At 33.9% G+C, this 17,452-nt stretch overlaps 2 protein-coding genes across 4 annotated transcripts in view; both read right to left on the reverse strand.

Annotated features, from left to right (window-relative positions):
• The window catches only part of LOC118184610 (RNA-binding protein NOB1), a 58,521-nt gene extending 55,893 nt beyond the window's left edge, over nt 1–2,628 (reverse strand). The window contains exon 1 of the mRNA XM_035354316.2: nt 2,431–2,628. Within this exon, the coding sequence (XP_035210207.1) occupies nt 2,431–2,496 (66 nt within the window). The 5' untranslated portion in view covers nt 2,497–2,628. The remainder of the gene's footprint in view (nt 1–2,430) is intronic.
• Nucleotides 2,629–13,530: 10,902 nt separating this feature from the next.
• rin (ras GTPase-activating protein-binding protein 2) overlaps nt 13,531–17,452 on the reverse strand; it is a 52,501-nt gene continuing 48,579 nt past the window's right edge. For all 3 annotated transcript variants that reach the window (XM_035354315.2, XM_085808458.1, XM_035354313.2), the window contains exon 11: nt 13,531–16,785. In XM_035354315.2, coding sequence (XP_035210206.2) covers nt 16,564–16,785 — 222 coding nt within the window. In that variant the 3' untranslated portion in view covers nt 13,531–16,563. The remainder of the gene's footprint in view (nt 16,786–17,452) is intronic.

The following is a 17,452-nucleotide window of genomic DNA, read 5'->3' on the forward strand; positions in this document are numbered from 1 at the left end:
ACAATAATTTTAGAACATTTTGAGAATTCGTTACTTTTCGTTCATCGGCTGAGCGGAGTGGATTACCCCTTTTCAGGTAACTGAAAGTATTTTAAATTTTCAGTGTTTTGTAATGATTTTAAGTGTTTGAAAGTTACTATGGTTTTGAAACGATTCTTAGTTTTTAAAATTATGTTTTTTTGTAAGTACTGGATTTTCATATTTTAAATTTTTTTGGAAGTAAAAGTATTAATTTTTTAGGGTTTTTTTTATGGATTTTATGTTCTTTAAACTTACTACGTTTTTAAAACGATTTTAGTTTTTAAAGTTATCAGGTTTTTTTTTAAAGGATTTCCAGTTTTAAAAATTTCCCACTTATTTGTTTGGCGCTTTTTACAAAAGTAAGAATTGGGTAAAAGTATAGTTTAGGGTACCCCTTGACGAAACTTGGCGGTACATGGATACCGATTTTGTGCAATTCTTTGTCTCATTATTTTAGCTTGAGAAGCGGCTTGAGCCGCTACACAAAATAAAATGCACAAACTCAGTATCCATGTACACATCGACTTATTTTCACATAAAAAAAATCCCCGAATTGCACAAAATTGGCATTGTGCACTCCTTTGACTTTATCCATGTACATGTCGACCTATTCTCACTTAAAAAAAATTCCTGAATTGCACAAAAATGGCATTGCGCATTCTTTTAACTTTATCCATGTACATATCGACCTATTTTCACTTAAAAAAAAATCCCAGAATTGCACAAACTTGCATTGCGCACTCCCTTTACTTTGTGTGTACACAACGATATATTTTTACTTAAAAAGTCAAAGGAGCACCAAATTCTACAATATAGGCAAACAAAAAATACATAATCTCAATAAAATACATTTTAAACCAAACAATAAAATAACATAAAAAAGGAAAAGCATCTTATACATTTAAGCACTACGAAAAGCAAATATTCACTTACCATGATTTTCTACTAAGTAAACCTTTATTTACACACCAGTCAATTAAAGCTCTTTTCTCCTTTCGCTCTAAATCGTACAGAAACTTCAAATTAATCTTACTACATTCGGCCATTTTACCTTCTAAAGAATCAAACCAACATACACCACAAAAACGCTTACAAAACATCCCATGATTCAAAATTTCCCAGAATCATGCACCCGATTATATCACAATAGGGTTTCCATAACATTCAACTACTCAGGCTACCATAAATGAAACAACACCTTGGCGATAAATCAAACAACAACTTCGCCATAATACAAGGGGTACCTTAAAGTCTACTCTACCTGAAGAATTGGATTTTTGCCAATTTTCTTTGACTTTTTAAATGTAAATAAGTCGATGTGTACATGGATAAAGTCAAGAGAGTGCACAATGCCATTTTGTAAATTCTGGGGTGTTTTTTTTTAATGAAAATAGGTCAATGTGTACATGGATAAAGTCAAAGGAGTGCACAATGCCATTTTTGTGCAATTCTGGGATTTTTTTTTAAGTGAAAGTAGGTCAATGTGTACATAGATACCGAGTTTGTAAAATTCTTAAAAAGGCATCAAGCAGTGGGTGATTCTGCACTTTCCCCATTTTTTTTTTATATATATATATATATATAGATGAATGAATTTTAATTCTTCAGGATTTTGTAATGATTTTAAGTTTTTTAAGCTTACTATGTTTCTTTCTTTAAAGGATTTTCAGTTTTCAAAAGGCTAAAGTGCAGAATCGCCCACTTATTTGTTTGGTGCTTTTTACAAGAGTAAGAAGAATTGGATTTTTGTCAATTTTCTTTGACTTTTTAGGTGAAAATAGGTCACTGTGTACATGGATTAAGGGAGTGTGTAATGCCATTTTTGTGCAATTCTGCGATGTTTTTTTTTAAGTGAAAATAGGACGATGTGTACATGGATACCGAGTATATGCAGTTTTTAAAAACTCTCAAAAGAGTGGGCGATTCTGCACTTTACCCTTTCAAAATTTTGCTTCAACTTTTATTTTGTATTTATTTTACCTGTTCGCCATTGTAAACGTCGCGCCTTGCGTAGTATCTTCTGGAGGGGTTGCAAATCCAGGAAACAAGTTGCGAGAGCGCGCCAAGTTGGCAATTTTACACTTTCCTCCACTAGTTTACGGTTAAAAGCTTATTTTTAAAATAATATTTCGATATTTGGGGTACTGTAAAACCAGCGACCAAAGTCATGTTAGATGTATTTGGATAGTATTAATTAAAAATATCTTTAACATGTCTAACCATGACAAACGGCTAATGAACAACCACAAAAATTATAAGGAATAAATAAGAGATAACAAACAGGTGAACAAATAACACATTTATTGAAAATTATTAACATTACGTAGAAATATTCTGAGCCTTGAAATATTACACAGTATGTAACAAATTTATTAAGCAATGCCTATAAACGAAATAAAAAAAACTTACATGAACGGGTGCGTTTTTGATGAAAGCACCAGAATCAACAACCAAATGCTTTAGTGATTTCGACATGATAATATTAGAAAATTTAATGCGTCTGAAATAATTCAGCAAAATATAATAGCAACTATCTCAATAAGACTCATGCTTTCCTAATATAAAAGGCAACATTCTGCGTTGCGGACAGACAGACAAAGTGGACAGATGTCTAGTTTTGCACTCGCTAAGTCTTTGTGCCCCGATGGGCTAGAAGGAATTTGGGCCGGTGCTATTCGCGCCGTCTTTCTACGGACCTTGATTGGTAACAACGTTAACCACGCATGCGCATTGAGTTGTTGGATCCATCATTTGAACCCACGGAGTATAAAGATCAAGAAATCACTCACACACAGATCATATTTTATTCTCGAGTGTTAAGATGTAGAAACATCTTTTTACTCGGCTTCTGATAAAGATCGGGTGGGGGGAGAAAAAGAAGAGTGAAAGGAGTGTGCGAGGCGGATGAAAGAGGGTGAGGTCCGCACTAGCGGCGGCAAAAAAGGGGGGTGTCAAGTTCTGTGTCGTTATAAGATGTAGCTGCGGGTGGTAAAACCGCAGAGTCAGTTTAACGTGAATGAGTCAATTAAGGTTGTGATTCTTATGTGGGAAGGATGTCACATGGGTAACGGTGTTTTTCTCTGGGACGCGGGGAGTGTCTGAGAGTGCTAATAAAGCTATTACTGTGGGTTTGTACTGAATAAAAGAAGTTGACCGCTAATCGTTTAATATACTCTTGAATAAGTTCGATTCGAACGTCTCTGTGAATATAGATGTTGGGAATATACCAAAAAGCATTGATAATTTCTCGTAGAATTTGTAATTGTTTAATATTGGTTTTAGCTGCATGTCCCCAGATCGGTGCTGCATAAAGGAGAGCTGGGCGCAGTATGGAGCGATATAGAATTAATTTGTTTGTATAGATAAGTTGCTTTTTTTACCAAGAAGAGGTCGCATAGTAGCTGTAATTTTAAATTTTTGTACTACGGACCGGAAATGGGTTCTGAAGGTAAGTTTTTGGTCAAGGGTGACTCCAAGGTATTTGATTTCATCAATCCAGTCTATTTTTTCGTCAAATATTTCAGGGGGTGGAGGATAGTATTTCATGTTTCCTTTACGGAAAATTATTGCCTTAGTTTTTATCAGTGTTAATTTTAATCCTCCAAAGGGTAAGCCATTTTTCCAGTTTTATGAAATAGCTTTGGAGTTGGTTTCTTACGGCGATAACTGTGCAGGCTTTAGTAAGTATGGCGGTGTCATCGGCAAAGAGTGCAAGATGAACAGAAGGGTCTTTAGGGATGTCTTGTGTATAAATATTAAAAAGGTACGGCGAAAGTGCTGACCCCTGTGGGACACCAGCATTGATTACTCTGGTGGCAGAGTAAGCAGTACCGATTTTGATTCTGAATGTTCTGTTGCTGTGAAAAGAGACTATTAAGCGAATAAAATGATCTGAAAAATTGAGAGTGATTAGTTTGTAAATAAGGCCTCTATGCCATACCCTGTCAAAAGCTTTCGCGATATCGAGGAATATAGTACCGGAATATACCAACCAAATACCTTGGAGTCACCCTTGACCAAAAACTTACCTTCAGAACCCACTTCCGGCCCGTAGTACAAAAATTTTAAATCACGGCAGCTACTATGCGACCTCTTCTTGGTAGAAAAAGCAACTTATCTACTACAAACAAATTAATTCTATATCGCTCCATACTTCGTCCAGCACTCCTTTAGACAGCACCGATCTGGGGACATGCAGCTAAAACCAATATTAAACAATTACAAATTCTACAAAATTCTACGAGAAATTATCAATGCTTCTTGGTATATTACAAACATCTATATTTACAGAGACGTTCGAATCGAACTTATTCAAGACTATATTAAACGATTAGCGGTCAACTTCTTTTATTGAGTACAAACCCACAGTAATAGTCTTATTAGCACTCTCAGACACTCCCCGCGTCGCAGAGAAAAACATCGTTACCCATGTGACATCCTACCCACATAAGAATTACAACCTTAATTGACTCATTCACGCTAAACTGACTCTGCGGTTTACTACCCGCGGTTACATCTTATAACGACACTGGACTTGCCACCCCCGTTTTTTCCGCCTCCCACCCTACTCGATCTTTATCAGAAGTCGAGTAAAAAGATGTTTCTACATCTTGACACTCGAGAATAAAATATGATCTGTGTATTAATTAATTATGATTATACAGTGATAAATAATTATTATATTTATTGTGTAATTATATTAATTATAATAAATAAATATTACATCGCTTCGATTTTTGCGCTGAAAGCTATATGCAGTATTACATGTACTGGGGAGCTAAAAAACGAAATTTCTTACCTCAGTACTTATTATTCTGTATCTCAGTCATTATACATATTCAAGTTCTCTTCCTCTTCACCAAAGGAAATAATCAAAGATTGGCATAAATCTTCAATCAAACCATCTTTTTCTACTATTTCTATATGAGTGCAGTACTTTTTCCATTTTTTTCTCGTTACGCAATCAAGAGCTTCTTTTTTAATTTTTTATAATTTATTCATATTTTTGTATGTATGTAAAAAAAAAAAAAAAAAAAACTAAAGGTACGAAAGACAATTGATGATACATCGGGCAATATCATCACCCAATGACATAAGGATTTTTCCTCCCTCGATCACATAAATTCCCTTTTACCGGAGATATCGTTAAGAGGTGTTCGACTCGAAGGCCTTTACCACTACATGTTTATCATTTCCCTAAGGACCTGCAAAAGTTCGTTAAATTACATAAAAGTGGAAAAATCCTGTGCACTTTCTAATGGTAAAATCTTTAGAGAATTATGAATGTGAGTGTTCCTAACTAAATACGAAGAGTATGATAGGAATCTGAGAGTTTTACTCTAAAAACTTGGAAGCTTTGCTCTGTTTGAATGTGCAGTAGCTGGCCACGCCGGGGCGGCATATAGAATTATGGGTCGGATTGTCTGTAGATAGAGTCTTGATATTTAACTTGAAACATTTGCACAAAGGGTAAATGTTCATTCAGGCACGTTATGCTTTGTCTCTGATATAGTTAACAACATGAAATTTGAAAGTTAACATCTGGTCGAGATAAACACCTAAATATTTTGCTTGGTGGTCACGAGATACGACTTGTCCGTTTAGCGTAATTTCTTCTAAGGCTTGAAGGATATTTCCTTTTTTAAAGTAAATCACTTTTGATTTTTCGGGATTAATTTTTATTTTTCATCCTTTAAACCAGGGTGAAATGTAATCAATGGCATTCTGCAGTTTATTTCTTGCATGATATGGATTAAATGAGTGACATGAAAGTGCTGTGCCGTCGGCATAGCACGCGGTGAGAATATTTTCAATATTAGGAAGATCATTAACATACAAATTTATAGACAAGCGGAGAAATTAGACTTCTGTGGTAAACCCGCGTGAATTTTTCTTGTGGAATATCTTGAATCTTAAATTGAAAAATTCTGTTCTTTAAAAATAAGCGATTAGATGGATGATGGCAAGTGGAATTATCCATAGTTCAGCAGCTTGATGATAAGACCGCGATGCCAAACTCTATCGAAGGCTTTCTCTACGCCCATAAAAATAGCAGCAACTACTTCCTTTTTGTTAAAATTTTCACCCATGGATTCCACGATTCGGGCGATCTGCTGAGTCGTTGAAAATCTCTGGCGAAATCCGAATAAATGGTCTTTGATGATGTTATTTTCATTAATAAAAATGGCGAGTCGAAACTTAGTTTCGACTTTCGAAAAGTTTGGCAATCGCAGGCAGAAGACTGATCGGGCTAAAGTTACTTGCGAAATTTGCAGCTTTTTAATAACAGAATGGAGTGCTTCCAATTTTTTGGGAATGTATTAAGTCTTAAACATGCGTTAAAAATATTTGTAATAAGGACGATGCCTTTTCTTGGGACGTATTACAAGGCCTTATTAGTGATATTGTCATATCCAGATGCTTTCTTTGGATTAAGTTTATTTATTTCTTTGTGAGAAGTCGGGTTATTTTGATTTTGATGATTTTTGCAGAGGAAATCGGTCATATGATTCCCTTTTACCAAGGAAGAAAACTTTCATGTGACCTCTCATTCCGCAGCGCTTAACTGACGCTCCTTTTGGAGGATTCTATGTGTTTTGGCGAAATGCCAACAGAGGCTTCGCAATAGACGGTCGAACTATACTGCATTGATGATGATGACTATTTTATTCTAGAGTGTCAAGATGTAGAACATCTTTTTACTCGGCTTATGATTCTCAAGTAATAAAACTTTACAAGGTTAATAGCGCTTTATAAATTGAAAACTTAGATTATATGCGTAAAAACTCTTTGGCATACCCAATACAATAAACTTATAAAGACACTGACACATGGTAAAACTGTATCATCGAACGGCTTTTAAGGAAAAAATCAGATGCAAAATATTGTATTACTTATTAACCTACCTCTAAATGAAACATTTCACGGCAGACATCATTGGAAAATAATTATCTCGGGTCAATTTTTGCAGCACGGACAATATACTTTTTCAGTTTATTTTTTATAACAAGTACAAACGTTTCATAATATGAACATAGGGAATGCGGAGCCAAGTACAAAAGGCTAGATTTCATATTATCTACAAAATTCATATCACTAAATTTAAAAATGACCAAACATGAATCTGTCATATAAAACCTTTTTTTTAATTGAAAATTTATGTCTATAACCAACGGTTGCAAAAAGTTGGTTGGCCAAGGACTTTCATGGCCACAGCGTACATCAATTTTAAAATTGGCAAAAATTTGTTAACACAATAAGTTAATAGTACAATATGAGCCTTAAAAAAACTAACATTAATATCTTACCTATTTTCAAGACTGAATTTATAATCTTCTGCATGAAAATGTTTATAAACTACCGATTTGAAAATTAAGCATCAGAATAACAAGCAGAAAATACAAAATATACTATTGTACCAAATTAACACTTGTGATTTATTAACTTCTAAAGGACAACATTTAGTATTTAGTAAATTAGCTTAGCTACTCGCACGTTTGTAAGGTTCTTATGTTAACTAACCAGTTATTATGAATTTGATTCTTCTTTACATATCCCACAAAAATGCAAATTAGTTTTTAGTGTATTTAAGATGAGGGTTTTTTGGATCTTGGTGTCAAAGAGAGGTTCTGGAACTCCTGCTGCAGTGCTAGATTCTATTAAAAATTAATTTTTCTATGCATTTGCATTCTCTCGTAGCCAATGCTCCAAACTTATGCGCTGGTAAATAATTTAAGCCAGATTTTAGCTTAGTATTTGATTCTGTAGACTGACTAACTACTTTATAACAATTTAAATTTAAGAAACCGACTTTATTTAATTTACATCCCCACAAGTACTGGTTTATCTGCAGCAGGAGTCGAACCAAAGTTTAGTTTAATAAAATCGTTGTTTGGCTCACAACCACCCATTAAGTGTTCAAATTAGTAGTTGGTCGAAGCTTCCCTGGCGGTAATGCATGCTTCAATTAGTCGAGGCAAAGAGTGGTAGAGGTTCCTAATGTCATCCTGCAACACATTCACCAGTTATCGCTCTAGATCTGCAATATTTTGTAGTGCCTGAATTTGGCAACCTACCATGTCCCAGACATCCTCGATTGGTGAAAGGTCTGGTGAGCTAGCTGCCCAAGGAAGAGTATCAACCACATGGAGACAGTCCAGAGATATACGAGCGGTATGTGGTCTGGCATCATCTTGTTGGAAAATGATGTGCCATGAAGGGTCATGCAACCGGTCACAGGATGGTATCAACATATCGTTGAGCTGTTAAAGATATATGGAGGATGACCTGCTGTCATAAGAAATAGCACTTCACACCAGGGGTTATGGTTGTATGCCTTTGGAAAGCAAAGGCTGATTGGGACCACTGGCCCCATCCTCTCCAGACACGAACACGGTGGTCATCTGTTTCCAGAGTGAAGCGGAATTCATTGCTGAACACTATACAATGCGTCTGATGGCAGCCATGATAATCAGCTGAAACACCACTCCACCGATGCTGTGGGATCAAAGGCAAACGTCTTAAAGGCCTCTGTGAGCTTACCCTGCCTCGGACAAGCGGCATGAGAATGTTTGGTACCACGGGAGGTCTAGACGTGGCTGCAGTGCATTGAATAGTCGAAAATGATGCTGTTAGGGCGATTCAAACAATAACCCTATCTTGCTTCGCATTTGCGATGCTTGGCCTTCCAGAGTCCTTCATTTTGTCGGCAATTTCCTTGTAGCAACCATTGCTGCCAACATCTTCACACAGCAGTGTTTGTACGCTGCAGGTTGACGGCCTTTAGCTCACTATGACCACCCAGCTTCATGCAACCACATTCGAAGTCATTTGTAAGGTCTTCAATATTGTTGTAATGGCATCTTTACGGAATTACAATGGCCTGCAACAAAAAAGATAAATTTTCTGCCTCTGTTACTGGTTTTATACTTTGCAAATTGCCCACTATGATTGCAATCCCTGTTCATTTGCATGTGTTTTTGCATACTACATTTTGTCACGATTGCAGAAGTCCTTAGATTTTTTTGCAAAAGAGTGTATACGAACACATACAAACCACATAGCCTTCAGCCTACGTCCCCACCATATTCAATGATAGAAATTCAGTAATGCCCTTCGTGAAACAATTAGAAGTACATTTTGTATCATTACCCTTTGGAGATAGAGAATGTCATGATAACAACCACAGCTCTTCGAAGATAGGCAAAGAGCTGGTGCAAATTGGAAAAATTTCTTAGGTGAATCAGGCAGCGAGAGGTTTAAGTTCAAAGTGTTTAAAACTGAAAGCATTCTTTCTGGTTAGATTAGGGCAAAATTTGAAGTGGAACTTATCGGCAAAGATTGCCCAGATGCTACAGTGGTTAGGGAAGACGACTGCAACAGCAGACGGCTTGGATTCGAATCCCGGAAAAGGCATGGTTGTAAATGATCGTCCCTTCACAGAAGGCCTACTCATTAGGTACCTGCAAAATAAAGTGAGCGCCACTTCTGGCCTTAGTAGTGGCCAACCCGAAGTTGGCTGATGGCCCGCCATTGGGGAAAAAAAAAAAAAAACCTTTTTGGCAAATATCTGATGGACTTTATTTTGAAGAGGCCCAAAATGGTAAACTGAGTGATGAAGAGGAAAAAATGTGACATCGAATTTAATTAAGAATGTAGACCCAGAAGTTAATTAAATATTGCCTAGGTTTTTGCGACTTAAGAAATGTGGGTTTGAATTGGCGGTGAAGTTTGAAAGCAGGCGTATGTTAATGAATACACGTACAGTAGGATGTGATCAGAGCAGGGCCGTTCCTAGAAAGGGCTCAGGGCATAAAAGTATACGAGTGAAAAAATACACGGAAAGGTACACACACTCTAAAATAAGACGGGTGACCAAACTCTTGCGATACCACAAGTAAATATTTTAAATTCAATAAATTAATTGTAAGTACTTAGTATGAAACACAGCCAATGGGCCTAGGAACGGCCCTGGAGCAGAGTTTTAGTGGGCATTTTTACAGAACATACAGAAGGAAGCCCAAGCATTGACGGTTCCAAATTCGCTAGACTTTTTCATCCAGTAATGGTGATTGGCAAAATCTCTGAAGAAGAAAATTAGAAATCTTTAAAGTAAGCTACAATAAAAGAAGGTACAGTTACTCCCAGATAATAAAAAAACTCCCATATCCAATTAATTACAGTAATAATTAAAAACAATATTATTTAGTATATAGAGTACATGCTGGTTAAAAATATGCAACAGAATGTGGCTTATTTGTTGGTGAAAAATTTAGACGAATCTGATACTGGGAATGGATTTTCCAATGTCTGTTGGAGCGAAAATTAAATTTCAGGAAGTTCTCAGGACAGCTGGCGAGATCTTTGACGGCAGATCAGATTGTTTCTCAAAGATGAGTGTCGCTATAGCTGAATTTCTACAACCCAGGTGCAAAAGTGCATGCACTTTTGCATACATTTACAGAATTCACAGAAATGCAAGCTACCAACAGAACAGCAGAGAAGCAATCAGCTTCACAAGAGAATCCAAATTAACCACACCAGTTCTGAAAACTTATTCAAAAACTCTGAGAATTCCACAGAAGTGAAAGATGAGTGAAAATTTCTCTATATATTCAGTTTACTTTATATCTTAGCGCAAAAATTGCAATTTCCTCTCGAGGTTTGCCTCAAGCATGTATCCGGAAGGACTCGTATTTGACTTTAGTCGAGATGGTTCTATTGCATAAAATTTTGGTGTGATAGCAAAGTAAATATTAGCAACTAATATACAGTTCAACGAGTATTCTTTTGAATTATGAATTATTCTTTTGAATTGAATGTTATTGTTTTATACACATGAAGGACATAATGTTAATTGTATTTTAAGAATTAAAAGTGACGTGATAATGTGTGGTATTAAAAGAGGAAAGTGTGTATAAGTATAAGCTGTGATTTAAGATAGAATAAATGACTTACCATTTGCATAATGTTCACACAATTTAGAATGACATACTTTGCATTGCTCAAACGGTGAATATTTCGTCTCTATTTTAAAATCTGTATGTTTCGTCTTAATCTAACTTTTAAGGGTACCAAGTGGGGACAGTCAAGAGAGCTTTTTTGTATCCTAACATTATATTCCAAACGTCAAAGTAGTATTCACTACTAATGTAAAAAAAAAACACTCTTGTAGTCATGGAAATATTTTCTCCCAGTTTCAGGGCAGTTCACACCTCAAATTTAGAACCATTACCCTACAGCATTAGCAATGAGACAATTTAGTAGAATATTAAGATTTCTTACAGATACTCACCATTACAAAGAATGATACCCTTTTCTCTTTAGGATGAACCATGCTTGCAGACAGGGCTGTTTGGATTTAGACTTTATGAAGGTTTAAGTTGTTTGAGATACAGGGCACTTTATATGGGAAAATTTTATAGTTGGCCCTCAAAAATGTGGGTGCCTTAAGCTGTAACTTGTACATAAATCCAGCACTGACCAGAGAGCTGCAGTCATCGGATTACTGCTTTGAGCATTAGAAAGCATAAAAACAGAATATTTTCCTTTGAGGAAACCTTTAAAATCATTTTCCAAAGATATTACGAAATATTAACAAAAACAAAAAGAATCCAAGGAAGTTGTTATAAATTTGCAGTGCTAGTTTTCGAAGGTTAAATAGAATCTTTCCCTTCAGCTGCAGGATTGGAAATTATGAAGGAGAAGCATGTGCTTAAACCACAACAGACAGGTCGAATATCTACTTGTCAGTTGACTAAACAGAAGTTGGCTTCATTTCATTCTTTCATTTCCCAATCACTCCAAGTTAGCTTTTGCTCAAGAACTCAACTACTTATTTCTTTTAGGACTCGTTCAAGATTTCAGCTATGTTTATTGCTAAAAAAGTTGCACCTTTCTCAGACAATTTTAAAGGTGGCAGGTAAACTGCATAATTTGCAAATCTGTTTTCATGTTTCAAGATTCCCGGAACACCATTTTTCACAACATAAGTAGTATTCTCTTTTACCTGAATATTTCTCAGTGATTTTGATATCGTTACACATTTGTTTTCCAAATTAAACAACAACATGATTGAAGGTATTCAGTGGCACAGAGTAACCAGAAGCAAAAATGCAGAAAATAAGCCCTCTGCATAAATAACCTGAGAATAATTTATTTTCAGCACAATTAAAACTAAATAATGTGCATGCATGCTTTAGTACATCAGCATTTCTATCATAATTTGAAACTCACTGTGAAAAACATATTGAATGAAAAATTATACAATAATATATGGAAAATTTTATTTTCCCCAGAGATATAACTAAGAAAACAGATTACAAATCCTTAAACCACATCAAGAAGCAATTAAAAACGTGACACTCACACTGTATAGAAATAAAAAAATGCAGAAATACTTCAATCTGTTCCGCACTCATTAACAAATGGCCAGCAACAATGCTTGATGTGCACTGAAAAACTGGATCATGATGTTAAACACGCACGCCTACTTCCACAGACGTAGCAGTGTACAAAACGTCTTATAAAATAGGTAAATCAAAGCATAAAATAAAAACCTCACATGCTGGAAATTGCATGCCTGGATGAAAATAACAGAATAAGAAAAATAGAGATAAATTTCAGGAATAAGAGAAAATTAGGAGAAATATACTGTAAATCAGGTTGCTGTGATCGAAAATCGGAAGAACTTGTAAATGTGACAGCATGTTGATGCAGCAATCTCTAGGGAAAATCTAATTTATTCAAATCTCAAACTGCATTACACATATGTCAAACAACCTTCAGGAATTTTTTGGACGTACCATGCTTTTAATGGATCAAGGAGGATAATGAATCTCGAAATAGCCGATGTAAACAGCAGCACTGTACGACTAATGGGTTCCCATTAAGATATCACATCTTTTGTTTCCCCGAGTAGCAAAAGGGAAAACAAAGATAAAGCTTTTTTAATCCTTCAAAGTTCTTCCATTACCTCCTTCCCTATGAAATGATATGCACTTCACCATTTTCAATTAAAAAAAAAAACTAGTGAAAATACGGTCGTTCAGGGTTGCAAGGAATCACTAGAAACTGATCATAAAAAGACTTGATGTTGTTCATGTACATATAACAAACTTCTGGCAAAAAATAATTTCAATAAAGAATACAAGGCACTTTTTGTGCTTTGAACCTTAAACAAAGCATAAACATATCCAAAATCACAACACTAAACTCTCAGTATTCTAAGAAGCTTACAAATTTTAAGCTAACGGCATTTAGCTAAAGAAAGACTGTCAATGCCAACATATGGACTTATATACTAAAACATACATTTCTGTAGGATTTTAAGAATATGTGGGTATTTATACCTTCATTTGCCCAGTCTGATCGCTAAATACAAATAAAATAGACACTGAACAGTTCACTCAAAAGTTTTGAATTTTATCAGTATTAGATTTTACATTTTGTTAGTTAAATTTTCAATATACTAATTTCAATTTTTAAAATTGAAGACACATGAAACATAAAAGAAAAAACATTATAATTTTATTGAAATGAAGTAGATGCTGAAAAAAAAAAAAATTTTTTTTTTAAAGAAAGATCAACAATTTTTATTTTTAAATTTTGATCAAAATAAGTCACTATGAAACAATAATGTACACATTAAACACTGACATAGAGGAGTATAAGAATTTCTCTATTAGCTTAAAAAATTAATCTCTTCAGCTGATGTGAACAATCAACACCGCATTCTATACAGAAATTGATGCCGAGAGTACATAAATTTTGTAAAAAATTAAACAAATAAAATTTCTGGACACTAAAATAGAAAGAAGAAAGCAAAATATTTTCTAAACTAAATAACTTAATAAAAACTTTCTTGTGCCAGGTTAAACCCAGTACAAAACAGAAGAGAGAAGAATCTATGGATAGCAATTTTAAAGTTTCTCAAAAGGAGAAAATAATAAGTTTCCAATTTACAATTCTAATTTTATGCTACAAAACTTATATCACACGTAACACCCATACGTTAAAAGTTAAATCAGATTAATTTCACAAACCACTATATACATTTTTTACATATATGTAATTAGCAATGCTTCATACACTGCTTTTAGATTTGATACTACACTTAAAAAAATTGGAAACATGGTTATCTAACGCGTCTGATTCAGCATTTATAAAGTTAATTACATGTATTACCACGACGCTTACAAACTTCGCATTCCACACAAAATATTAAAATTTTTTTTTTATTCACGGTATCGGTTACCATCTAAATTTACTGGTAGAATCAACAGTAACATTTAACATCCAAAATATTCGCTTACACTATAAATGGCACTCTTGGTGTACAAATTCAAAAATCCTAATGAAAATTTTTTAATTTGATGATCAGCATTTGTGCCACTCCAATCTTTAAAAACTGAAATTTGATAAAACACCACAAAAATAAAATGGTGCTCTCATATCTGTAAATGAGCAAAAAAGTGACTAAAATTGCTATACCCTTAATATCAGAATTCCTAATATATTTCTTACTATTAGATAAAATTTAACACTGTATTATTAATTGAAATGTAATAACTCCTAATTTGCACTTTCTAATTATTCATTTAACTATGAAATAAACTATACTGGGCGGAAATAAAGTTAGTTACTTAAATAAATAGACTAGGACTAGAACATTTCTAGAAATTTATACCTAGAGCATGCAGGCCATACAACCTATCATATTACAATACAAAAACATTTAACAAATGTAAAAAATGATAGCCAATTCGGACATTTAAATATGAAAAAGAAAAACAAAATGTGAATAAAAGCCACATTTAGAGCTACTTCAATCCATATACTGAAACACACAGAAATGCGAGGATGAAACCAAATTAGGCATATCTACAAGCAATCTTGCAAATTGAAGATGTTAAATACAAGAAACTTAGGTCTAAAATAAGTCTATGATGATGGGAAAAAAAGCATTTAAATTAAAATTAATACACTTTCATGAGGAGAAGACACATTTTACACAAAAGGAGAAAAGAAAAATCAGAAATGTGACAGAAAGCTAAATCAAATAGCATTAAATAAACTAAATCTATTTTATGCTATTTAATTTAATTGGGAGGGGAAGAGAATCTCACATTTTTTTTGGGCTACATATTTGAGGAAATATGCAAATGGCACAGCAGGACAAAAATACACAATTTACATGAAAAAGGAAACCAAATTTTTTCACAATGGGATAAATTCATCCATTAAGTACACTTTGCTCTAACAAAGCCCTACTTTCTCACTTGATCCCAACAATATAATATAGAGGATCACAACACGAACTGTATGCTTATTTAAATTTTTTAGGATAATTGCAGTTATTAAGATATTGCTGGAAGTATGACAGAACATTCAGAAAGGAAATTAAAATCTCACATAAAATTTCAACAATGAAACAAGCAACTCAAGCTACATAAAATATTTAACAAAAGGTTTGTTTATAAACATTTACACTTGAAATCACTTCTTTCAATGTAAAGTCTAACTTCATAACATTAAAAGGACTTTATAATAAATATATTTTTTTAACAACAAACAAGCTCAATAATCAGAATTTCAAACATCCTACTTATGAAATAAACGTCATTATAATATAAATGCAGGATTTAATTCTTCCTGTATAATATTCACAGCTAACAAATTTCTTAAAAAAAACTTAAAAAAATTCAGGGAGAAAAATTTAAAAGCCAATGATAATCAATACACATAATGGACAGGGGGGAAAGCAAATATGAATTAATATGCATATGCTTTCATTATAATTTTGCAAAAGATTTTTTTTTATATCTCAAAGCTTTATGAGGTAGTGTAATTTGATGTAATTACTTCCAGAATTTGATTTATAAATTAAAAAATATTTTATTTTAGATATAGCCAAAGGCAAGCAATTCTTTTTAAGTAGCAGCTTCAATGGTAATACACAATATGAATATCTTACAAAGATGAGATCACTGAGCACCAGTTTTAAATGTCCGTTGAATCACAATTGTACTGATGGACAATTTCTTGAAAAAACTATCACAAATGGTTCTGTGATTTTAGTACAAAAAGACGAACTAGTGAAAGAAAGTTAATGATGCCGGCTACATCCCCTCGTGGCACCCATAAAGCTCTAAGAGAAACATGCTTCACGCATATTAACATACCATTTTGGATTTATTGGTACCTAATTTACAAGTTAGTGTCAAGATGCACATGAACATTAGTTTGGCAACTTGTGGAGGCTGGATTTTCATGAAGCAGAAATCAAAGATTTATGAAGTCACACTCGTAAGCAAAACAGAACATGGTTAAAGCACTTTTCTATTTACATTTTTTTCTCCTTCACTGTTACTTGAGTAATGAAGTCCAGCAAATGAAACCTGAAAGCTTGACATAATAAAAAATAAACACAAGGTGACTGGTGAATGTGTCCTATCCAGGCACCAGATGTCCAACATGTAATCAGTAAGGACCATACATTGTGATAACTAAACGTTGACCGGAAAATACGGTTAATTTATAAAATTAACGTCGAGGAGCGTAATTTCCTCTCATGCCTCCCCTGTTGTCACCTCTACCAGTTCCTTGAGGCATCATACCACCACGTGGGCCACGTCCTCCAACACCAACCCGTGGTGATGGCCCACCACGTGGAAGACCAACCCTGTTATCATTGGAATTAATACGATTATCCTTTGGTCGTTTCTTTTCTTCCACATTCAAACGGTGTTCATTGAAATATATTGGCTAGAAAACAAACAGAACACACACAATTATTTCAGAATTAAAAAAGAATAAACAAATATGAATAAATACATTACATAACAAATTTTTGTATATAAAAATGTTAAACCTTTCTTATAGAGTATTTGATAGATGATACAATACACATGATAAAAGACAGAGAAAAATAGAAACATAACTTTTAAAATGATTTGTTCAAAATAAATATTCACTGGAATAAATAAATAAAGGCATAATTTTGCAATAAAATAAGGCTGAATTTAGACATCTTTGTAATTTTGTCTGAATTCAGCCTTAATTTATCGTTGTTGCTATTGTTAACATTTACTGTAGAAAATAAAATAGTGCTACATGTAGAAGTTAGCTAATCAACAAAAGAAAGGTCTTTGAACATGTTTCTTGAACATTTAGACAGACAGAGCTAAAGTAAAAGCTATGCGATTCATATGACCGAAAAGTTTTGATTATGTTGTTTTGCATTATTTTAAGTCTCACTAGATGCAAAGAATAAGTTTTACTTGAATTTTTACATTTTTGTGTTCTATCTTGTGACCACAGTGAGTATTAATGAAAAGCTATAACTCGCTTTAATATGTAGAAATAATTTTTAAAGGTAAACATTTAGTTACAAATAATTAAATTAGGTAGTTAGATAACCTTAGTCATTATG

The sequence above is a fragment of the Stegodyphus dumicola genome, chromosome 1 (assembly GCF_044657685.1).
Source record: "Stegodyphus dumicola isolate Sdum_Otavi_A_Nest chromosome 1, ASM4465768v1".
Classification (NCBI taxonomy): domain Eukaryota; kingdom Metazoa; phylum Arthropoda; class Arachnida; order Araneae; family Eresidae; genus Stegodyphus; species Stegodyphus dumicola.